Source organism: Microcebus murinus, chromosome 4, assembly GCF_040939455.1.
Source record: "Microcebus murinus isolate Inina chromosome 4, M.murinus_Inina_mat1.0, whole genome shotgun sequence".
Lineage (NCBI taxonomy): Eukaryota > Metazoa > Chordata > Mammalia > Primates > Cheirogaleidae > Microcebus > Microcebus murinus.
This window is the reverse complement of record NC_134107.1, coordinates 69602518-69628079: the sequence shown is the minus strand read 5'-3', so window position 1 is coordinate 69628079 and position 25562 is coordinate 69602518. Positions and strand designations below refer to the sequence as shown.

At 38.1% G+C, this 25562-nt stretch overlaps 1 protein-coding gene and 1 non-coding gene across 2 annotated transcripts in view; one reads left to right on the top strand and one right to left on the bottom strand.

Moving 5' to 3' along the window:
* The window catches only part of CCDC83 (coiled-coil domain containing 83), a 50324-nt gene extending 28006 nt beyond the window's left edge, over positions 1-22318 (bottom strand). The window contains exons 1-4 of the mRNA XM_012738691.3: positions 21791-22318; positions 14429-14551; positions 9442-9526; positions 1620-1782 (exon numbers count right to left, since the gene is read on the bottom strand). Of these exons, the coding sequence (XP_012594145.1) occupies positions 1620-1782; positions 9442-9526; positions 14429-14523 (343 nt within the window). The 5' untranslated portion in view covers positions 14524-14551; positions 21791-22318. The remainder of the gene's footprint in view (positions 1-1619; positions 1783-9441; positions 9527-14428; positions 14552-21790) is intronic.
* Positions 4479-4669, top strand: LOC142870681 (U2 spliceosomal RNA). Its single transcript, XR_012919042.1, has one exon. It is a non-coding gene; the product is annotated as a U2 spliceosomal RNA (small nuclear RNA).
* Positions 22319-25562: the final 3244 nt, after the last annotated feature.

Below are 25562 nucleotides of genomic sequence, written 5' to 3'. Positions count from 1 at the left end.
AGTAACCAAAACAGCATAGTACTGGCACAAGAACATAGGCATAGACCAATGGATCAGAACAGAGAACCCAGATATAAAACCATCATCATATAGTCATCTGATCTTTGACAAAGCAGACAAAACATGCAAAAGAATTTCTATTCAATAAATGGTGCTGGGAAAATTGGATAGCCACATGTAGAAGACTGAAGTAGGATCCACACCTCTCACTGCTCACAAAAATTAACTCATGATGGATAACAGACTTATACCTAAGGCATGGAACTATAAGAATTGTAGAAGAAAATGTTAGAAAAACTCTTCTAGATATAGCCCTAGGTGATTTATGAAGAAGACCCCAGAGGCAATCACAGCAACAATAAAAATAAGTAAATGGGACCTGATTAAATTAAAAAGCTTTTGCACAGCCAAGGAAATAATCAACAGAGCAAAGAGACAACCTACAGAAGGGGAGAAAATATTTTCATGCTATGCATCTGATAAAGGGCTAATAAGCAGAATTTACAAAGAACTCAAGCAAATCAGGAAGAAAAAAATCAAACAACCCCATTAAAAAGTGGGCAAAAGATATGAACAGAAAATTTTACAAAGAAGATAGATTAATGGCCAATAAACATATGAAAAAACACTCAATGTCTCTCGATATCAGGGAAATGCAAATCAAAATGACAATGTGATATCACTTAACACCAGTGATAATGGCTTTTATCAAAAAGTCCCAAAACAACAGGTGCTGGTATGGATGTGGAGAAAAAGGAACATTTATACACTGTTGGTGGGACTGCTAACTAATGCAACCTCTGTGGAACATAGTATGTCTCAAAGAATTAAAAGTAGATCTACCATTTGATCTTGTAATCCTATTATTATTTACCCAAAGGAAAAAAAGTCATTTTATCCAAAATACACTTGCACTCAAATGTTTATTGCAGCACAATTCACAATAGCAAAGATGTGGAATTAACCCAAGAGCCCATCAATACATGAGTGGATTAATGAAATGTGGTATATGTATACCATGGAGCACTGCTCAGCCATAAAAAATAATGGTGAACCAGCACCTCTTGCATTACCATGGTTGCAGCTACAGCCAATTCTTCTAAGTGAAGCATTTCAAGAATGGAAAATCAAATACCACATATACTCACTATTAAATTGGAATTAATTGATCAACATTATGTGCACATATGGTAGTAAAATTCAATGGAAATCAAGCAGGTGGGAGTGGGGAGGAAGGGATGGGTTAATACAACCTGACAGGTACAATGCACACTATCTGGGTGATGGACACACTTATAACTTTGACTCAAACTGTACAAAAGCAATTCATGTAACCAAAATGTTTGAAATTAAAAAGGAAAAAAGAGTCAGATGGATTTCATCTGTCTTTGTTTTGATCACACCCTTATTCCTCCTCCTCACTTGGCTTCATTACCTCTACCCACTTTGTTATTTCCCTCTCCTGTCTATTTACCTACATATGTTTGTAGTTATGATGGCAATGATGTCTTTTGAAATGTGTTCACAACATTTTGAACATATTGGAAAACAAAAAATATTAATTATTCAATAAATATCTCGATACAACTTTATGATAATTTTCTAAGTTCCTAAGTCACCTTTCAAGTTTTTTTCCTTGTCTCTTTCAAACTTCCATTTTTCCTTCATTGCTTTTTCAACATCCTCTCTTGTTACCACTGGCAATCCCTCTGACTTATCTTCACTCAGTTCCTTTAGTAGGTTTCGTATGTGCCATTTCTGTTCGTCTTTTATGCGCTTATTCTGTCATGAAAATTGACAGTAGTTAACATCTGATAAACTATTTACATTATTTTTCTTCAAAATGGAGTCACATGTTGAGGCTTACAAAGTAAGAAGGAAACACTTAATGAAATAAATTATACAATATTTCTAAGAGCTTATGGATCATGGAAGATCCAATATATAATTAAACTCATCAACATGGTAACCACTGGACAGAATTTTACACTATAAAAATTGTGTTATTAATCTACAAATCTATCACTCTATCACAGAATCAATGAACATTAAAGTTAAACCTGGGCCAGGCGCGGTGGCTCAAGCCCATAATCCTAGCACTCTGGGAGGCCGAGGTGGGCGGATTGTTTGAGGTCAGGAGTTCGAAACCAGCCGGAGCAAGAGCAAGACCCCGTCTCTACTATAAATAGAAAGAAAGTAATTGGCCAACTAATATATATAGAAAAAATTAGCCGGGCATGTTGGCACATGTCTGTAGTCCCAGCTACTTGGAAGGCTGAGGCAGCAAGATTGCTTGAGCCCAGGAGTTTGAGGTTGCTGTGAGCTAGGCTAATGCCACAGCACTCACTCTAGCCTGGGCAACAAAGTGAGACTCTGTCTCAAAAAAAAAAAGTTAAACCTGGATGCCAATTTTTTCAATTCCCCACTAACAATGTTTTATAATATTCATTATCCATTTAGTCATCTACCATGTGCTAGGGAGTATTCTGGGCACTAAGACTACATTAGTGAACAAAACAGAAAAATATTACTGCTCTTTTGGAACTTACAGTATTCTTTGCTTTTCTCACAAATAATCCCCAATTCTGTTCTTTTAGGCTGATGGTTATTTCACCAAAACTTCACACTTGAAATATACGCTAGGTTCCTCTTGTGGATATCCCACCTGTATTTCTAAGCTCATTTAATGATCTGAGAGAGTTCACTCTTGTCCTTGCAGTCTTACTATGTATGTACAGATAAATAAGAACTGAGATTAGCCGGGTGTGTCTGTAAGACGCAGGAAGATCACTTAAGCCTAGGAGTCTGAGGTTGTAGTGAGACATAATGATGCCACCACACTCTAGCCTGGGCAATGAGAGAGACCTTATCTCTCGCCTCCACACGAAACCCAAAAAACTGACAGAACTTATCACAAAACAACCCTGCTCTACAATAATTACTAAAGGGAGTCCTTCACGATGATTTAGACAGTAGACAGTAACTAGAAACTATGAGAAAAAACAAGAACACCAGTAAAGGTAAATATGTAGGAGAATATGAGAGACCGAATAAATGTATGTTTTGTAATTCCTTTTCCCCCTATCTGATTTAAAAGACAACTGCATAAAGCAATAATTATGAATATATGTTTATGGGCACACAATGTATAAAGATGTATTTTGTACAACAATAACAAATGGGGGTTAGGAACCAGGTAAAGTTTTTGTATGTTATTGAAATTAAGTTGGCATTAATCTGAACTAGATTGTTATAAATTAAGATGTTAACTAGAAGCCCCAGGGCAATCACCAAGAAAATAAGTCAAAAATATAATAAAAGAAACACTAGAGCATTAAAATGGTATACTAGAAAATATTTAACACACATGAAAGCAGTAATGGAAGAAGAGAGTAACAAAAACAACACGAGACATAGAAAACAAATAGCAAAATGTTGGATATAAATCTTCCTTATCAATAATTTATATTAAATGAAAATGATTAATTTTTATTGATGGATTAAATGGCAATTAAAAGGCAGAGCTTGGGAGAATACACAAACAAAGACCCAACCATATGCTATCTATAAGGAGTACACACTTCAGATTCAAAGAAACAAATTAGGCTAAAAGTAAAAGGATGGAAAAAAGATGTACCATGCAAACAGTAACCCAAGGAGACCTGGAGTGACTATACTAACATAAGACAAAATAGGCTTTAAGAAAAAAATTATTACTAGACATAAAAAGGACATTATATAATAATAAAAGAGTGAAACCATCAAGAAGATATAATAATTACAAACATATAATGCCCTGTATTAGGTATTTGTGTGCCCTCAAAATTCATGCCAACCCAGAACCTCAGAATGTGACCCTATTTGGAAATACTCTTTGCAGATATAACTAGTTAAGATGAGGTCATATTACATTAGGGTGGGCCCTAAATCCAATGACAGGTATCCTTTATTAAAAGGCAGTAAGAAGCTGGGTCACGCCTGTAATCCCAGCACTTTGGAAGGTCAGAGCAGGAGGATTGCAGGATTGCTTGAGGGCTTAAGGCCGGGAGTTCAAAACCAGCCTGGGCAACATAGCGAGACTTCATCTCTACAAAAAATAAGAAAAAATTAGCTGGGTGTGGTGGCACACCTGTAGTCCCAGCTACTTGGGAGACTGGGGCAGGAGAATTTCTTAAGCCCAGGAGTTCTAGGCTACAGTGAGGTATGATCCTGCCACTGCACTCTAACCTGGGCAACAGAGCAGGACCCTCTCTCAAAGAAAAGAAAAGAAAAGAAAAGAAAAGAAAAGAAAAGAAAAGAAAGGAAAGGAAAGGAAAGGAAAGGAAAGGAAAGGAAAGGAAAGGAAAGGAAAGGAAAGGAAAGGAAAGGAAAGGAAAGGAAAGGAAAGGAAAGGAAAGGAAAGGAAAGGAAAGGAAAGGGAGAGGAATCAATCTTCCTGTTTTCAAGACTTATATAGCTACTGTAATTAAGACTGTGTAATCGATTCTCAGCCTTTTGGCTAAGATCAAGTATAGTATCTGTTCTTATCAGTTTAATATCTGATGCATTCTCTATCTGAGGACAATATATTAAATGGATTTTTGGAGCAGGGAGATGGAATAGGAGCTTGCTCCGTCCACTCCATGCATCGATCTGATATTGCAGTACTTCCAGGAATGGTGCACCCCCCTCTGGAAAAAAAAAAAGACTGAATAGTATTGGCAGAGGAGTAGACATACAGATCAATGAAAGAGAATAGAGAACTCAGAAATAGACCCACAGAAATATCTCCAACTGACTTTTTTATTCTACTAAAATTTAAATAATTATTTTAAAGTGAACAATTCAGTGGTATTTAGTACATTTACGATGTTGTATAGCTCCTCCCTCTATCTAGTTCCAAAACATTTCTATTATCCCAAAGTAAAACCCCTTAGTCAATGGGTAGCCAATGGGTGTAATAGCCAATAACCAGAAATAACCAGATGTCCTCCAGGTGAATGGTTAAACAAACTGTGATAGATCCATACCATGGAATACCACTCAGCAATAAAAAGGAACCAACTAATAATACAACAACCTGGATGAATCCCCAGAGAATTATGCTGAATGAAAAAAACCAGTTCCAAAAGCTTACTTATGGGATGATTTCATTTGTATAATATTCTTGAAATAACAAAATTATAAAAATGGAGAATAGATTAATGCTTTCCAGAGGCCAATGAGGGGGTAGAATTGGGAGGGGAGTGAGTGGCAATAAAAGGGCAACATGAGGGATGCTTGTAATGTTGGAAATATTTGGCATGTTGACTATCAATGTTAATATTGTCAATATCCTAGTTGTGAAATTGTACTATAGTTTTGTAATATTGTTACAGGAAACTAAGTAGTGGGTACATGGGATCTCTCTTTTTCTTATAACTGGATGTTAATTGATAATTACCTCAAAGTATGAAGTTTAATTTTTTAAAAATGAAGGCCAATTCATATTAGTAACTGAAAAATAAACAATTTATTGCTCTTTAACCAATTTTTAGATATTCTATTTTCTTAAATGAAATAGATTCCTGTTTTGTTTGGTTATAAATAAATTGAATTACTTTAGCTTGACATAAGTTATTTAAAATGAAATATTTGTAGCAACTTGAATAATAGCAATGGAAATATCACTTGCCAAACTGCTAAAACTTTTTCCAAATATGGACTTTTTCACTTGTTTTTGTAGGAGTGGAAAATTCCTTTATCAAGTATGTTTTGAATACTAAATAAAAATATCTGATTTTACTTACGTTAGTTAATTTTAGTAAGGCACCAATGGCCTCTAAATTAAATTCTAGATCAAAAATATTTGTTATGATTTATAGGCAAAAAATTTCCAAAGATAGTGATAATTTAAAAACCATTACATATAATTTATAAAGAAATATATATAATATACAAATAAATTTTCCTTTTACTTTCCATACTTGGCATAATACATCTCAGAGTGAATCCAATATTCCTAGATCAAATTTTTCACACAATGACTATTCTTTGCAAGCATGTGATGTTTTTAATTTGTAAATTAAAATAGCATCACATGTGCTAAAAATGTTATATAAATATTATTAAATAATATTTGACATATAGAAATTTAATAACATCTATATTAAACTATTTAAATCCTGTATGAATTTCAAATGGAAGGAGAATGTGTCTGACAAGTTACAGAATTCAATATGTTTGAAAAATTATTTTCAGCAATATACTGAAACAAAATTTAGTTAAATATATCTACCAATGTGCTAAAAATACGTTTATCCTACAACGTAAAATAAATATTATTTGAGATAAGAGTAAGTATCACATTATAAAATGGAAAAAGAATAGTCAGTAAATAAGCTGCAAAAAAAAGGGATTGATTTTGTTTTCTTATAAGGCCATGTCATGGACTTTACCCTTTCAGCTTTTTAAGACTCACAAGAACAAGACTAAGAAGTTGCCAAAATAGTATAGAGTTTTAATCTACTATTCACCCAACTTTCCCCAATGATCGCATCCTACGTAACCACAGTACATTATTAAACCAGAAAATTGACATTGTCACAATATTATTAATTAGAGACTTTATTCATTTCAGTTTGTACATGCACTCATTTTTTGTGCAGCATTATGAAATTTTATTACATGCAGATAAGAAAATTATTAACAAATAGATGGTATTTGAAGCCAGCATGAGGTCACTCCAGAGAGAGTTTAGAGTGAGAGAAAAAGGTTGAGATCAGAACTCTGGTAAATGCCACAATTAAGGGATGGGTCCAGGAAAAGAGAATTGAATGGAAAATAAGAAGAAATGGTCAGAGAGGTAGGAGAGTGAATTCCTGGATCCCAAAGGAGAAAAGAGTTTTAAGATGAAGGGAGTGACTGCTGAAAGGATGAGGGGTGAAGTCTTGGTAGTCCTTACTTTACCCCTCATTAATGGACCTGGTTGGTCACTAACAACGTTTGCAACGTTCCCACCAGTTATGGTGGGATAGTATGAGTGACAACGAATTGGGAGGTAAAGAGGTAAACACGGTGAACTATGAAATGAATGTCTAATGAGGTGAGTGGAACAATGAATGCCAACAGAGAAAAAGATAATAAATGAGGTGATGATCCAACCAGAACTAAAACGCATAAGAAGAGATGATGAGTAGGAAGGAGGATGGGCTACTTTGATTTTGAAATAACTGAAGAGAGGTCAGGTGCGGTGGCTCACGCCTATAATCCTAACACTCTGGGAGGCCGAGGCAGCAGGAGGTTCTCTTGAGCTCAGGAGTTTGAGAGCAGCCTGAGCAAAAGTGAGACCACCATATTTACTAAAAATAGAAAACTTAGCCGGGCTTGGTGGCGCATGCCTGTAGTCCCAGCTACTCGGGAGAGATGGAGGCAAGAGGATTGCTTGAACCCAGGAGTCTGAGGTTGCTGAGTTAGGCTGACGCCATGGCACTCCAGCCCAGGCAACAGAGTGAGACTCTGTCTCAAAGAAAGGAGAAATAACTGAAGAGAAAAAATATATCTTTCTATTGAGTCATGTTTAATTTAGCAATTTAAGTATCTATAATATCAAAAATTTTTCCTTCCCATGATGTTAATGTGAATCAATACAACAAACATTTATTAAGCACTTACTCGTGCTGGGCTCTTCCAGAAGAACAAAGATAAGTAAGATTTGATTGCTGCCACCTAAAGAGCTTTCAATTTAATAATGGAGATATATTTTTACACAATATTCCAGCTTAGATTGGAGTAATAAAAAGGAGCTAGCCAAGAGAGAAAGCATTCCAGGAAGAGGAGATAGCACAGGTAAAGGTACAATAAGAAAGAAATTGGTTTCCCAAGATTTAAAAGAAGCAGTGGAAGCCAAAGGATGTAGCAGCTGGAGACAAGGTTGGAGAGGAAAGCAAGTGTCAGATTTTGCAGGGCCCTGAAGACTTTGGTAAGGACTATATTATTTTATTTTCTGTGCAATAGGAAGCCACTGAAGGGTTTTAAACACTGAAAGGTCTACAGTATTCAAAGAGTCATTCTGGTTGCACTGTGGGGAATGTACTGCAGTGGGAAGGAGGGGTAAGAGATGATGGTGGCTTAAATGGGCCAGTAGCAGCATAAATGGAAAGAAATGAATGGTGTTCAGATATGTATGGTAGGAGCTAGAATCAGCCTCTTCATGCTCCTCATTGCTGAGACCACCAATATGCAGACTTAGGTCTGTCTCCTTCTTGACCTAATCTTCATGAAAACAAGAACTTTGTTTCTGGCTCTGAATGGTGGGGTAATGGGAAAAATGATTACTCAGTCCTGATTTGTTGTACTTTCTACAACCAAGTCCTGGCCTAGCAGTCCTAATGCTGACCACAGCAGGGTGTGCATTGGTCCCTTGATGGTGCTTACTCCTCTTCTGTGCTGTAGCTATCATCATGTGGAGACTGAATTCAAGTACCTATGCCAAACTGAGTGTCTGTTTTAGTTCCCAGTACAAGTGATCGAAACTTGAGAAGTGTGACAGTGTCATAGTCACAGTAATATCACCACTAGGGGGGCTTGTCTTGTCCAGTAAATAGTTGCTGAATGAATGAACAAATTGGCCCTATAGAAAAGACAGGCATTCCCATTTTGGAAGAGGGAAATTGAGGCTCATACCAATTTTGGCCAAAATGACATCAGCAGTAAGTTGTACAGTGAGGATGCAAACTCAGATCTCTGACTCCAGATTCCATTAAAATATGTAGATAGATTTTTTTAGACAAAAGCCAAATAAAACAATGAACTGTGGAAGTTTCAGGGTCCATATAAAAAAATTTGTCAATCAGGGGCAACTTCAGTATTTCATTCATGAAATGCCTTGAGGGATAAGTTGTGTTAGTAATAATTATCATTGACTGCTTCCAAACTTTACTTCTGTGGATCTTTAGTCCTGATAGTCAGATATAGCAACTTTTTGATATTCATTTTAATCTGATTTTATAAAAACAATATGTTATCTTAAATATCCAATTAGTCATTTTAACAACTGAGGCTGTACTTTTCAAATGGCATTTACATATGCACGCTCGCTCAGAAAATCTAAAAGAAAAAAGACACAGAGATAAAAAAAATAGGGAATCAATGTTTAATTAATAGTTTGGTTACATAAGTAGTCAAAAGAAAAACGTGGTTTCAAAGCTTTAAAATTTTTTTGAACGTAGATTGAGTGTCCTCAGGATCTCAATAACATAATTCAAGCCAACTTCCATTGACATTATAATTAAGATAATGGGAAGAGCAGTACTCTCTTGCCTCACATGCACAAAGAAACTTAAATGCACTGTAAATTGACCAATTCCAAACTTTGAAGAAGATAATTTCCTAGAGTATATTTCATCATAATTCACAATTTTTAAAAGCAGGGTGTAAATGTTTAATGACTATATATATAGGCTCTAAAAATTTTATACTCACTCTTTCCTGATACTTTTGGTTCTTTTCCCTAAGTTTCTTTATTTGAAACATGAATCGCTCCAATGCATCTTCCTTTATTTGACAGCTGAGAATAAACAAAGATGTGTTACAATTATTTATCTTAGGAAAAATTAGTAAGACAAAATCTAAAAATTAAACTAAGTTATTTGAATTTAAGTAAATGATTACATATACTACAAAAACCCATTTAAGGATAAGAACCTTTCCTAGATGATTTTGTATTTCTGAATCTATTCTATTCACTGAAATATATATTGAAGAAATAATTTCAAGGTATTTTGTTTTGTTTTGAAAAAAATCAATTTCTATGCATATTTTATAGTTGTAATTTTTATACTTTCTAATTGTTTATAAATAATTCAGCTCAAAGGAAACCTAGGAGAGGGCACACAGAAAACATGCTTTCTAGAATTCTAAAAACATTCAGATAAAAATGACAAACAAAACAAAGACTTTATAAGGGCAAGCACACCTTCTTACAGATGTATTACTATTTCTCTGCAGGAGTGAAGCAGGCAAATTAATGTCAAGGATGTGGTCTCCATTAGTTGAGCCTGAGTCTTTGGATGGGCTGGTTAATAGACTGGCTCCCTGCCTGCAGCCGAGAGTCTTCCTTGGTGATAACTGAGTATGCAATGATCTGGCTGGAGACCACATCCAGCCCTAACCCAAGATATTGCATGGGGCATACATACACACAAAAAATTATTTGTTGTTTACCTGAAATTCAAATTTAGTGGGGCATCCTGTATTTCTATTTGCTACATCTGGAACCCCACACTTAAGCCCACCAACCTTCCCTTCAGAGCATAGAAGAGCAACTGGCCTACGGCTTTGTCTCTTATTCATTTTGCAGTGAGTAGTTTAGGGCGGTCTAAGTGGCATTGGCAGGCCTGGGGAAATTCTGAGAAGCTTAAAGGTTTTGGTGGCTTCATTGGACCCCTTGTGGAGCTCATGTAGTTGCAGGTCTAATTTAGCAGCTTTCAAAGTGGATTTACCAGGAAGTGGATGAAGCTTAACTTCTGAACTTCACGCTATTAGCCCCTGTGGGAAATTCAAACTTCACTATGCTCTATATACTTTTTCCTTTTCGTTATCCCTCTATCTACTCAGTTCCCTAATATCCCACATGTCATACTAAATGCTGAAGCAAGTGGGATGATAAACTAATATATATCAAAGTTGTTTGAAAGGGATATAGTGCTATTCCAAAGCACAGTGATATTAATTGTTAGTAATATAATGTGTTACCTTTCCCCTTTCCTTTCTAAGTTATTAAAATGTTAGTAATGTGTCACCTTTCTCCCTCCATGCAATTTGATTGAAAATTCTGGAAAGGAAAATGAATACAAAACGAGTGCCAAAAAATTACACTTTTATTTTTTTTGTTTTAACCCATAACCATACCCACACCTATTTCTATATCTATATCTGTACTCATTGTAGAAAACTGGGGGAAAAACAAGTATAAAGGAGAAAATAAAACTACCATTACTTAGAGATGATCACTTTAGATAATATTATAGGTTTAGCACTGAACATATCAGCTCTTCACAACTAACCCTAGACGTTCACAACCTTATGCTCTTGGGATAGAGTTCCTATATCCATGAAATTGCCTGATCAAAGGGCAGGGCTGCTTTATTACCAATGGTTTCAGAATATTTGAACAATTTACATTCACCAGCAGGTAAGAAAGTGCCTGTTTTGTGATAAGCATTTCATCACTGAGTTTTTTTTTTTTTTTTTTAGACAGAGTCTCGCTTTGTTGCCCGGGCTAGAGTGAGTGCCGTGGCGTCAGCCTAGCTCACAGCAACCTCAAACTCCTGGGCTCGAGTGATCCTTCTGCCTCAGCCTCCCGGGTAGCTGGGACTACAGGCATGCGCCACCATGCCCGGCTAATTTTATATATATATATCAGTTGGCCAATTAATTTCTTTCTATTTATAGTAGAGACGGGGTCTCGCTCAGGCTGGTTTTGAACTCCTGACCTTGAGCAATCCGCCCGCCTCGGCCTCCCAAGAGCTAGGATTACAGGCGTGAGCCACAGCGCCCGGCCACATCACTGAGTTTTAGTATTTTAAAGCATGTACTTCCTATATCAACAGGCAAAAATAATATTTTTTTGTTTTCTTCAGCATGATCTTGTTCTCAGACAAGATCCAACAATATTTGCCCAACAACAACGCAACCATAATATTTACTCAACAAAGAACCTCTGAACTCATACTATATACGAGGCTGTGCTAGGTACTAGAGATACAAACAGGAATAAAATACAATCTTCAAAGAGTTCACAGTTTGTTAAGGTAGAGCAAAGCAGAAATGACCCTCTATAATTTTCCCTCACCTTAAATATCTAATTGCCTTATCTGTATAGAAACACAACTCCCCAAACCACCCACCCAGACAAACTTGACTTTAAAAAAACTCTGTATTTTTTACCCAAAACCATATCCACACTTATTTTTATATCTATATCCATACTCATTGTAGAAAACGTGGGGAAGAACAAGCATAAAGGAGAAAATTAAGACCATTTTTACTCAGAAATGATCATTTTATAGATTTAATATTAGCAATATCAGCTCTTCACAAATAACCATAGAAATTCAGGACCTTATCTTCTTGGGATAAATTTGAAAAAAAGTTCACTTGCTCAAAAACCATTAATCAACTACCTACTATGTCTTCACTGCTTTGTTAGGAGCTGAGATAGCATAAGAGAAATTTAAGATGCTGCCAGGGACTCCTGGACAATCCTTCCTCAGATGGTGAGAGGGGATGTCTTGTATTTGTAATGTGGCAAAAGTTCTGTCACCTAGCAACACATGGAATAAGTAAATTGTCACTAGCAAAGCATGATATAGTAAGCCTTTGGTTGTTCCAGTCCATGAGACTATTTATCTAGTTTTAACAAATGAAAAAGAACAACAGCATGGGATGTCCAGTTCATATCTTTTATTAGATCATGAGAATTTTTAAGTGTTTGCCTCTTTGTAAACGTTTCTTTTTTTTTTTTTTTTTCTTTTTTTTTTTTCTTTTTTGAGACAGAGTCTCGCTTTGTTGTCCAGGCTAGAGTGAGTGCCATGGCGTCAGCCTAGCTCACAGCAACCTCAAACTCCTGGGCTCAAGCAATCCTTCTGTCTCAGCCTCCCGAGTAGCTGGGACTACAGGCATGCGCCACCATGCCCGGCTAATTTTTTATATATATATATCAGTTGGCCAATTAATTTCTTTCTATTTATAGTAGAGACGGGGTCTCGCTCTTGCTCAGGCTGGTTTTGAACTCCTGACCTTGAGCAATCCACCCACCTCGGCCTCCCAGAGAGCTAGGATTACAGGCGTGAGCCACCGCGCCCGGCCGTAAACGTTTCTTAAAGAGAGAAAAGTTGGCCTCTGATTGACCCAAGAGAGAGAGTGAAACAGCTGTAACTGGATGTCATCACTGTAAACCATGAGAGGCAATTAGAGACCAGGTTATTAATATATTCATACAGCCTGACTTTTTGTCCTCCTCTTCTGAGAGAAGATGAAGGAAGTTTTCAGTTATGTTGAGAAATGAGTGTGAAAAGTATCTGGTTATTACTTGATATTATCTCAAATAGAAAATAAAAGGAAACTTTTAAAAGCCCCTTCCAATGGATGTTTCTTAGTGTTCTGACCCTTTCACTCCCTGCCTCTAAAAAGAACATAGGAATACATTTAGAGTTTCTCAAGGAGGAGATGGATTCTCCCTGAATGTTAAAAATAATTGTGTTAAACAAAGACCTACTCATAGCACCGTGGGATGCCCATTTTCAACCTTGTACCTACCCAACCCCACCAATAAATGGCTCCCCATTCCCCAATCCCAAGTGTCTGCTTGTATCTGACCCTTGCCTAAATCACCAGTGTCTGCTCTTGCCCCTCTCTCTCACTCTGCCTTCTCTCAGTTCCTGGACTGAAAAGCTCTTTCCCACTCCAGTGTCTTTTCCATAAGCCATTCTCCCTCCTCTCCATATCTCCATAACACTGGCTTCTCTCCCAGAGATCAGCTCAAACATGGCTTCCTCAAGCTGTTCCTAACTCCTCTGACTAGGTCAAGTCCTTTCATGCTGTTAAATAGCACCCTACACTTTTCTTTCCTAGCAGCTTCATTATAGCTATGCAATTTTTTTAAAGCTCAAATTAATTATTTAGTGCCTGCTTCCCATGCTTCATCAGGGCAGAGACCACGTGGTCCTATTCACTGCTATACTTCAGCACCTGGCACTTGCCTTGCACTCAATAAGCACTCAAGTACTTGTTGAGTGAGTGCATGGATGAAGTACATTTCAGTCTTATGTGGGAAAAGACTAATATTTGTCCATTCATTCCCTAAGAATTACACATTAAAACACCTACCTTGTGCCAAAAGCTGAGGTTCACAAACTCTTAAAGGATTAACTATCTATTAGTTGGAATAAAACATAAATGTCACCTATAGTTCCCTAGCTCCTGGGAGTGAGACATTATGAAACATTCTTATTATTAAAAACAATTCTCTCTAAATCACTTGGATTTGATCTGTAGCCATTTAGGAATAATGCAAGTTGGAATGTCTAAGAAATGACAAGTTAAATAAAGGGATATTTCCTCTTCTGCTCCACTATAAATGTATACTAACCATTCTATGTTGTATTTTAAGAGGTAAGCCAGCAAGCCATTGTGTACCTAGGGGACAGTGGGCAATAATACAATGGAGGGAGCCCAAACCACATTAATTAATTGCTGCTTCCTAGCTGCTACTTGGACTATGTTATATTCAAAGTTCCAAAAACCTTTAAATATATGCACATAGCACAAGTGTGCAATTATGCCTCCATTCCACCTCTATTCTGTTTGCAGTCGTTGGGTGCATCATTTGCATTTTGTGCCTCATGAGTCTTAACAATGATTGCCATTTATATTTGGCAACTTTTTAGATTTCAAAATACAAACTTACTGATAGTCTAGAAGTGCTTCGCTGGTAGGCAATTTGACTTCTTTTGCTGGCCCATCATTCATATCCTTTTTATTTGCTTTCCCTGAGCTTTCCATTGTGCTGGGTAGCTATTAAGAAATATACCTGTTTAGAAAAGAGACATAGGAAAAGTGAATAAATTCCATCTTTGCCCCTCTACTTGTGTTTACTCTAGAGAAAGCACTGCTGGGAATTAATTTAAAACTGGCTTTTCTATCCTGACTTCTTCCATGTCCCCAAATCTAAAATCAACTGCAAAGCTGGAACATCATTAATCAATTAAATTCTTGAAGCTGGTGAATTTCATGTTTCACCCAGGTACAAAATTCCCCCCACCCAAAACTTTCTAAGAGACTCACTCTTTTATATTGTCCATCTACATCTATTGCCCCTACCAAGATCCTTTAAGGGCAAAGGACTGAAGTTTTTCAATCATTGTATTTCTCCACAGTGTTGGCAGAGTGTACTGCACATAGCAGTACAGCTCAATAACTGTCTATTAATTTTTTCTTTTTTGAGACAGAGTCTCACTTTGTTGCCCAGGCTAGAGTGAGTGCCGTGGCATCAGCCTTGCTCACAGCAACCTCAAACTCCTGGGCTCAAGTGATCCTACTGCCTCAGCCTCCCGAGTAGCTACAGACATGCACCACCATGCCTGGCTAATTTTTTGTATATATATTTTTAGTTGGTCAATTAATTTCTTTCTATTTATAGTAGAGACGGGGTCTCGCTCCGGCTGGTTTCGAACTCCTGACCTTGAGCAATCCGCCCGCCTCGGCCTCCCAGAGTGCTAGGATTACAGGCATGAGCCACCGCGCCCGGCCTATTAATTTTTTAAAAATTAAAATGAAACAAAACCATAATTTTCTATGAGTACCAAGAAGCTAGGATCCAAAAGAATTAGAACTAGAACCCAAAAGAATTAGGCTTGGTCAGGGTTGTCAGGAAGAGCAATAAAAGCACACATTGAAGTTATTTATTTAAATGGCTGAGATTTAAAAATGCAAATAATAATGTATTATCAACAGTAACTGTTCATCAGCTATTAATTGATTTTATACCCAATAATAAAAAATCATCAAGAATAATATTTTTTTAGGCCGGGTGGAGTGGCTCATGCCTGTAATCCTAGCATTCTGGGAGGCCAAGGCGGACAGATTGTTTGAGTTCAGGAGTTCGAGACCAGCCTGAGCAAGAGCGAGACCCCATCTCTACCAAAAATAGAAAAAATTAGCCGGACATGGTGGCACATGCCTGTAGTCCCAGCTACTTGGGAGGCTGAGGCAGGAGGATTGCTTGAGCCCAGGAGTTTGAGGTTGCTGTGAGCTAAGCTGACACCATGGTACTCTAGCCTGGGCAACAGAGTAAGACTCTGTCTCAAAAAAAAAAAAGAATAATATTTTTTTAGAGGTAAAATCAAGGCCCACTGTTCATGGATGTTTATAGTAAGCAGGAATAGTTCATGGATTTGGTTTGGGTACTAAAGTATGCTTTTTATATTGTCCTCCTTAACAGATTTTTATCTTTTAATTTCTACTAAACTCAAAAGACAAGTGACTAGCCTTTAGTGAATATATCAGTAGTTTGGTGTAATAGAAAGCACATAACTTTTGTAATTATTTGTTGGAATAGCTGGAAACTCCCATGAGAGTGGGGATGATGTAATTCTTGTGCATTACTCTATTTCTCCACCTAGCACAACAGATATACAATAAACTCTTGTCAAATGAATACATAAATGGATGCATGAATGAATCAGGCAGATGTGTTTTAACCCTAGATCCACCAGCTATTGTCTATGTGACTTTGAGTAGGTTAATTTTTTTTGAAGTTCAGTTTCATCATCTATAAATTAAGAATGATAATCTTCTCTAAGGGCTACTATAAGGATTAAATACACTAATATTTAAAGCACTTTGCATAGTGTCTGACATATACAAAGAGCTTAACCACTTCGGTACCAGCATCAACTATAGTGGATAGTCACAGATGAATGCACACAGCCCAGCATTGACTATAGTCAACAGCCACAGATGAACGCGCACAGTGACTTTAGCCGACAGCTGTGATATGACTTTTCTAATTTTTCACTTATCAAAATAAAATTGTGAACATTTAAAAATAGCATAATGAAAACATATATGTATATGGTACCTATTCTGATTTACATTACAAGTAAAGCTGCCTGGAAAGTAAAACAAGCTTTCAGTGCTTTAAAGCTTTCCTCATCACACAAGAGCAAAACAGATTCGTCGTCAAATGCACAGCACAAACTATCGTGGGGACTGTGAGTGCCCGCTGTGGGCAAGGTTTTGCGGCCGGTGAGTGCCGTACTGGAGTTGTTAATAAATATTACTCCCCTTCCTCTTTCTCTTCAGTTGTAGCTCCAGATCATGCTTCTTCAAATTAAAGTTACTGTAAGGCAGAGATGTCTGCCTGCTGCCAAGTACAATGATATATGGAAACTCTAATCCATGAGGTTTGCTACCGTCAACCGTCATCGTTGATTTGGATCACTGAATCGGCAGCCTACCTAAATCTTCATAGATCATTTAGATCCACAGAGGAAAAACTTGCTGAAATGAACTTTTTCTCTGCAGACATGCTGCTCATGCTCCCAGTCCTCCAACGAGTCTTTGTGTCTGAGACTTTTCTTTCCAGCCAAGCGTGTACATCTCTACATGCTAACAAATTGGAGCATACGTGAATGCAAATATACAATACTTTCCAACTGAAAAGTACACAGGTGACACAACAAAAAGATTTAATACATTAAGACAGGGTAATATATTAAGTAGTGTCTTCTCAAATATGAAAGTGTTGAGGATAATTCAGTGAGCTCCATACCAAAATGTGTCATTATTATACCATCACAGTTCAAAGAAAATTATCAGCTAGGAAAAAATTGCTCTGTTTTGTTTCAGATGCAGAGTTGAATTTCTATACTATTTTCTATTTTAGAATCAGAATTTTTAACTTGACTATTACACAAAAAGATAGCACGCTGACAAATGTTTTATTTTAAAACAATAACTTACTATTTAATAATGCTGTTTACTGTAAATATTTTATTCAACAGTTAAAACAAATGTCAACATTAATCTCTTTCTTCCTAAGTCATATGGAAGAGATCAAGTTTATGGTTTCCACCTGTGGCACCCATCTGGCGCTGGAGGAAAAATGACCTCATCTTGCTCAATTACCTCAGTTACCTGGCCCTTATGTTTTTAACTCTCTGACTAATGTATAATTAGTTAACTAACTGCAGCTCATGGCAAAGGATTTTAATAAAATATGAGTGAAAATGTCGATCCATTAAAGCTCAAATGACTTATGCATAAACTATATTACGATTCATTGTTTCACATACTTTTAAGAATATTACTAAACCAATTGGATTGCCTGCTTAACAGCTGCATTTCTGCAATGAGCTAATGACAGTACCTCACAACGTACTTTTGCATTGTATAATGTTCTACAAACCATAGGGACTTTCATAAACCTATACAAGGATTTCCAGTCCCTGACCACCTAGAAGATTTCTATCTCGTTAAAGTGTGAGAGTCCTAGAAAATTATTCACAAAGTAAATGCAACGATCTTCCAGGAAGGTTAAATTTAGAATAACTCCTGACAAATGAACATCTAATCTGTTTGTCAGTAACTGCAAACATCAGTGCCTGCTCTGTGTATGGCACTCTACCTGCCCCTTGGTTATAAAATATAGAAGAGGCAAGACCCCTACTCAGACTGATAGGAAGAAAGAAGCATACTGTAGCAGAACTTTAGAAAAAGAATGAGCATATTTAAAAGACTTTAGCCAAATTGTACAGGTAATGCCAGGGAGATATTCATCCAGCATGTGACTTCTGTTTTACCCATGTGTATTTTTCCTCTCCCAACCATGTTCAAACACTTGGAAATACGCCATGGAGTGAGGGCAGGTGGGCAGCCTGGCTTTGAAAGACCCAGATCTCCAGCCTTTCCAGAGTCTACTCCATTATCATTTTCTGTCAGAAAATGTTTCAATAAATATTCCCTGAATGCTTATCAATGAAAAGAAGCCTATTTAGTAAAAATAGACATATAACAACCACTTTCTTCAAATGTACTGTTATGCCACCATTCTTTGACTCTGTAAAATCACCCACACAACACAGAGTACGTCCCTTCCTGTGCAGTCTCAGGATCCTGGCTCAATATCTAGAAAGCTCAAAATGACTCTTTTCATGACTCTGTGAAGTCATGAAGATCCAGAAGCCTCCTAATGAGGAGCCTCCTAATGACCCTGTCTTAATTTTGTGGCGGCTGGGAGGGATGGCAGTTCTGCCCCAATAACCTTCAGGATGTATGAAATGCATCCTGAGGTTTGTTGGCTTGTTTGTAAAATGCAGATTAAAATTGAAGATATTTACTTAATAGCATTAGTAATGAGAAAGATTCTGAATAAGATTTCAGCAGAGGATGACAGCATGATAGAGTTAAAGGGTCTCTACATGGGTGCTGGGAGTCTCGAAGTCTCATCCTGGCTCAGCCATTAACTAGCTAGAAACTCAGCCATTAACTGCACAGTTTTGAACTGCAGTTCCCAAATTATATTGGATTCTTACCTATAAACTGTAAGGCTAATAATAGTGGTGATAATAATGCAGTACTTCCAAAAGCCTTGTTAAAGAGCAATCTAACTTAAAAGGCACATAACTCACTATAGTGTAAATTGCAAGGCTGAAGTATGTACGTATTCAAAAACATTCATGGCACTCATCTTAAACAAAATATAATTCCTTTCATGCTGAATAGCAGCTAACTACTTCAACAAACCCTCAACTCTGTGAATTCAAAAATAGATGTCATAATCTTTAATAGCTCTAAATTTATCTTCTAAGCAGCGTGTTCTGCCTGTCCCAACTAGTGGTAAATAACCTCTCTGTGGTCCCACAGTAATTCTTTTTTAAAAAAAACCTTTTTACATTATGCCTTGTAATATCTATTTGTGTCCACGTAATTTTCCTTTGAAGATTGTAAGCTCCTTAGGAGCTAGCTAGAATTTTATCCCTCTTAATTGAGCCTAGAACCTTTCAAATGAAGTTTATAAAACTTTCCCATTTAACCACTTCGGTATAAGCATCGACTATAGTCGATGAACGCGCACAGAGACTTAACAGCTGTGATATGACTTTTCTAATTTTTCATTTATCAAAATAAAATGGTGAACATTTAAAAATAACGTAATGAAAACATATATGTATGTGTTACCTATTCTGATTTACATTACAAGTAAAGCTGCCTGTAAAGTAAAACAAGCTTTCAGTGCTTTAAAATTTTCCTCATCACACAAGAGCAAAATGGATTCATTGTCAATGCACAGCACAAACTATTGTGCGGGCTATGAGTGCCAGCTGTGGGCAAGGTTTCGTGGCCGGTGAGCACCATATCGAAGTGGTTAATAAAATAAGTCAAGGACGATAAAAATACCATTCAACAGAGGATCAAGAAACCCAAGCTCTATCTTAGTTACAAATAGCTGTGAGACCTTGGCTTCTCCAGGCTTCAATGAACAGATCCAGATGCTCTCATTTCTTTTCATTGTATCTTGCATCAGCAAAATCTCTGTGCTAAAGCTACTCTTTCTTTTTTTCTTTTTTTGAGACAGAGTCTCGCTTTGTTGCCCAGGCTAGAGTGAGTGCCGTGGCATCAGCCTAGCTCACAGCAACCTCAAACTCCTGGGCTCAAGCGATCCTGCTGCCTCAGCCTCCCAAGTAGCTGGGACTACAGGCATGTGCCACCATGCCCGGCTAATTTTTTCTATATATATTAGTTGGCCAATTAATTTCTTTCTATTTATAGTAGAGACGGGGTCTTGCTCTTGCTCAGGCTGGTTTTGAACTCCTGACCTCGAGCAATCCACCTCCCCCTCGGCCTCCCAGAGTGCTAGGATTACAGGCGTGAGCCACCACGCCCAGCCTAAAGCTACTCTTTTAAATGACACTTTGCAACAAGTTATAAGTATTGCTAACTATATTTCTGCAAATGCAACATGGATGGGATCCTCAGTTTCCTAACATGTTAAAGTTGAAGGATCGGATATTCAGTGTGGGTTTCATTCTAAAGTGTGCTGGCTATTACAGGGACAGGTGTTAGCCAAAATTTTATCTCTGCAAAAACAGATAGTTAGATTTTATGAAGGACATAATCAGCAATGTGAATTATCGAAGAAGATTTCTATAGGAATGCAGCATTTCTGTGTAATATGTCAAATCAAAATGACTTGAATATTTTTTTGCAAGGTAAAACTAAGTCTATACATGATATGTGGCAAAAAAAAAAAAACCCAAGCATTTTGAAAAAAGCTATATTTTTTCAAAAACTTCTTCAAAAGAAAATTTTGGATGAACATTTTCCCCAGTTAGCAAAGGTCATTGATGAGCAGAATGATATATGTGAATCATTTGAAGAGTACACAGCTGTTATAGATCTATTAATTGGAGAATACAATGAAAGGTAATGACTTTGAGAATCACGACATCACACTCAAATTGGCATTTCAGCCTCACCTAGTTGATATCACCAATGCACCTAAAGAACTACAGATGGAATTGATCAAGCTCTCAGTAGATGACATTTTAAAGTCATTGTCTGAAGCTAAGAAAGGTCCAGTTGAAATACAGAAAAATGCACTAGAATACTCATACCTTCAGCAACATGCCCGAAAAATGCTTTCTTGCTTTTCAAACACTTATTGCTGAGAATCTACATTCTCCTACCTAACCTAAATCAAGATGCTCTTAGGGTCACAAAATGACTGATACTCATTTATAGAATCAACTGAAACTGCGGACCTCTAGGCAGCAACCAAATATTCAAATACTTTCCAACAAAAAGCAGACACAACAAAGTCATTAAAAGGTTAGTTAAGTTTAAAATTAACAAATAGTTTTCATTTTTTTGGAATTATTAAGTACATAGTAGTTAGATTTTTACAAAATAATGTACATTTTTAAGTATATCTAATTGAAGTTTCTTGAATGCGGCCTTATCTGATTACAGCTAAATTAATGCAGCCTCCCAACATGAAAAGGTTCCCACCCCTGCACTAAGAGAAGCAACACTGAGTCTAGTCTTAGCTCCTTCACTGAGTCTTATAACCTCTGACAAATCTTGGAACATCTCCAACCCTCAGTTTCCTCCTCCATCTGCCCTGTCTCCTGTCACGCTTATTAATGAGGCTCCAGATGCTTTGGGAAAGCTGTCAAATGATAAAAGCCCCATACAAACGGAAGGATTAGATTAAGGAGCATCTACTGTGTGCCCGGGACTGTGTGGAGGCACCGTGACAATTACAAACCTGAATCAAATTCAGACCCTGTCCTCCGGGAGGGAGAATAAAGCAACGTATCCAGGGGTTCTGCTGCTAAGTGGAAAGACAGGTTAATAATCTGATCAGACCAAAGAGGCCTGCCGCCTTCTGGTTCCTGGGTGGAGAAGAGAGGTGGGCGTGTGAGAACCCTTCCCAGCGGCCCCTAACGGCCGAAGAGTGGCGCCGCCTCGCGAGGGAGGCCAGGAGGGCGCGACCCCAGGCCCACAGCGGAGCGGAGCAAACCACTGGATGGAGAAGACGGGCCTACGCGGGCCGGGAAGGGGATGCTCTTAAAGCCTTCAGTGTCAGTCTGGAAGGAGTCGGGGGCCGGGAAAGGAGGCCTTCTAGTCTCCCGACTTGCCCTCCACGGCTTCCACGTGCAGATACACAGCGTGGGCGGACAGCTAGCACTCCTGTCTCGCCCGCCCACCTGTCCCACACCATCCCCCTGCCGCCGCCGCGCCCAGGGTTTCCATGGCGACTGACATCCTTTCCCCCTACCCCACCGCAAACCGCGCCCCAGCCCAGCCGCGAGCGGCGGGCCGAGCGCGCCACCTAGTGGCGGCGCGGGGAAGAGTCCGGGGTCGAGAGTCGGAACAGCTGCGGAGCCCGCCACCACCCGGCTCTCCCGCCTTCCTCCGCCAGAGATTGCGGCCGCTGCCCACCTGGCCAATCCCATAAAACGCATGCGCGCTCCCTGCCGCCCTCTCGTCGCAAACCCGGAAGCGGTGAATGTGTAGAGACAGGGCACACGGTCTCAGTGCTGTGGCCGCCAGCAGGTCACTTTTGTGTCCGTGTGTCTTCCGCTGCAAATTGAGGTCGCCTGGCCTCGGAGGATGGGGACCGGGAGTGTGTGCGCCGACGGGGGGTTCTGTGCACCTCTACCCTTCCGCTGTGGCAGCTTTTCTTCTGCCTACTTTTGTGCACGAGTTTTTTTGGTTTTAGCTTAGATAGAATGGCAGACCCCTGGACTAAATGTTTGTAGGGTGACTTTGGGCCTCTAAAAGTCCCTGATTATGCCTGTTTCCCTTTTCGCTTTACTTTTTTGCTCTTAAACCTCAAGAAAAGCAATATAGATCCCATAATTCCTCTCTTTTCACTTTTGCAGCTCTGTCCGCCTTTGAGAGAAAAAAACAAATCCCACAACTATGGCCTTTAAGGTTCCTCTTTCATCTCCTACATTCTTTTCAATCTCGGCCTCAAGACAATTTCTTACATCCTGGGAGCATCTCCTTCCCCTAGTTACATCTGAGTCAATTATTTATCCTTTTGTCCCAGGAACTCAGAAGTGAGGGGCCTTTCAGCCTCTATTTTCACAAGTCACCTGAAGGGAACTGAAGCAGTTAATAAAAGTACTAATTAGCTTTTGGTTAAGGGAGTTTTTCTCACCAACATGAAATTATCCAAAAATTAACCAGTTTGAGATAATTTATATGTTCCACTTCATTTAAATCTCCCTTTATTCTATCATTGCTGTATTTATGAAGTGCCAGAAATTTGCTACGATCTACACATCTGATGACTAAGGTTTTCCAGTTACTTGTTCTTCCATGGAATAACAACAGGTGGGATTATGGGGTAAATTATTAAATAGAGTGCAAATGCAGGAGAAAAAAGAGTTACCACTAAACAATTTTAAAGCATGGAGTTTTTTTAGTGAAATGGATAAACAATTTGTGAAGCTTCAGCACTTTGAATTCATTCCCACATCATTTCCTATAAATCTTAGGCCCGCTTCTTTTATGAGAGCCTGGGCCCATGGTCAAAAATGTACTTTTACCCTATCATTTATCTCCTGTACAGTTTTTCTTATGGTGTTTGCCAGTTGGTGGTCAAACAGTGAAGCCTGATAGAAACCATTTGCCGAGTTTCCTCATTTGACCTTGATTTTCTGTTAGCTTTGCCATGTTGGCTTATGCAGAAAGAGAGGTAGGAAAGTACACATGGTAGAAATGACAAAATGGTGTCTGTTTTTTGCAAAACCAAAAAGAATCTATTTGGTATAAACAATTGCTAAACATCTTACACTTAAAAAAATATATAAGGTCTTATTTTGACAATATGATTTTTAAAAATCATGAACATACTTGTTTTTGCATTATTTTTACCAGTTTTCACTGAAGATTAACTACCTCTGTCAACAGACCCTAAGGCAATCAACTAAATTAACATTAAATTTCAATAATTGTTAGATAATTGAACTACAGAGTAACCTATTGGCTTTGTAAACCAGTTAAAACTTGTAATGAATCAGACATTTTACTGACAGTATCTAGTTTTGAGAAATAAAAAAGCTCTGATACAAATTGTTATCCAAAAACTTTGTTCCTGACAAACTTGAAACAATTAAATTAGTGCTTTGCAAAAAAAAAAAAAAATCATGAAGTAAAATACTGTCTTGATAGGAAAAAAGTTTATGCTACCTTTAAGAAGATATGGAAGATAGGGTGACATATAGAGGGGATTATGTTTTGCCCCAACATCCATTGTCATTGTAAGGCTGGTGGCAGCGGCCCCCTCCCTTCCCTAGATCAAAAAAGAAAAGGCTCATGAGACCAGACCCACTGAGGACCTGCCAAGGATGACTGCTCTGCTGAAAACCATGACACCCGGATAAGAAAGTTTTGGCTCCTGGATTCCAAAAATACCGCCAGCCCCTCCTATTTCTCAATGACCACCAAAGGTTGCCCCAGCTCTTCCCGCCAAAAGTCTGTAACCTGCCCAACCGGTTTAAAAGGCCTCACTCCCCTTAAATGGGGGCAACTTCTGGGGCTCCCCTCTCTTGGGGCCCCAGAACCTCCTCCAGGAGCACTAAATAAAGCCACGCAGTTTGGCCCCACTCTCGCTCTCTCTGTCTTTTCTTTTTGCGGCCGCCGAAAAACCTTACAGTCATGTTGCAATTTTATAGAATAGATGGTTCCCTTCTTTATTTATAATCGTCATGGTTTTTCTCTTTAAGCCGGAGACATACCGTGTAATCCATTTTATTTTCTTCATCTCTTTAAACTAAGTTTAACTTGAATAACCAGAACTCTGGCTAAATGATATCACATCTCTTTTTTCCCCCTTCCCTCCTCTGCCTAACTGATTTTTGAAATGACTTTTATGATCTCTTTGTTTTCTTGGAGGGAAGAAGATCCTACGACAATAAGCTGGAGCCAGGGTTTTTTGTCTTGGGAACCTGGGCCAGGTGATGTGAATTGTGCCTGAAGGCTTTAGCATATGATGTCATGAGAATATTCAGCAACAATGAATTGCTACATGCTTGCAGCAGTCTTAAAATATGATCACAAAAGGATAAGCATATAGATCAATAGAACATAAAAAATCCAGAAATAGACATACATGTCAATTGCTTCAGATAAAAGTGCCAAAGTAACTCAATGAGGAAAGGATAATCTTTTTAACAAATACTACTTGTAACTATTGGATATCTATTTGGAAAAAAATGGACTTTGACTGACCAAAAACCATACATAAAGTTAAATCAGAATGAATCTTAGACCTGAAAATAAAAGCAAAAACTAAAAAACTTCTAGAGTAAAACAGAAGAAAATCTTTGTGACCGTGGATCAGCAGAGTTCTTACATGGGCCGGGCCCGGTGGCTCACGCCTGTAATCCTAGCACTCTGGGAGGCCGAGGTGGGTGGATAGCTTGAAGTCAGGAGTTCAAAACCAGCCTGAGCAAGAGTGAGACCCCATTTCTAGTATAAATGGAAAGAAATTAATTGGCCAACTAATATATATAGAAAAAATTAGC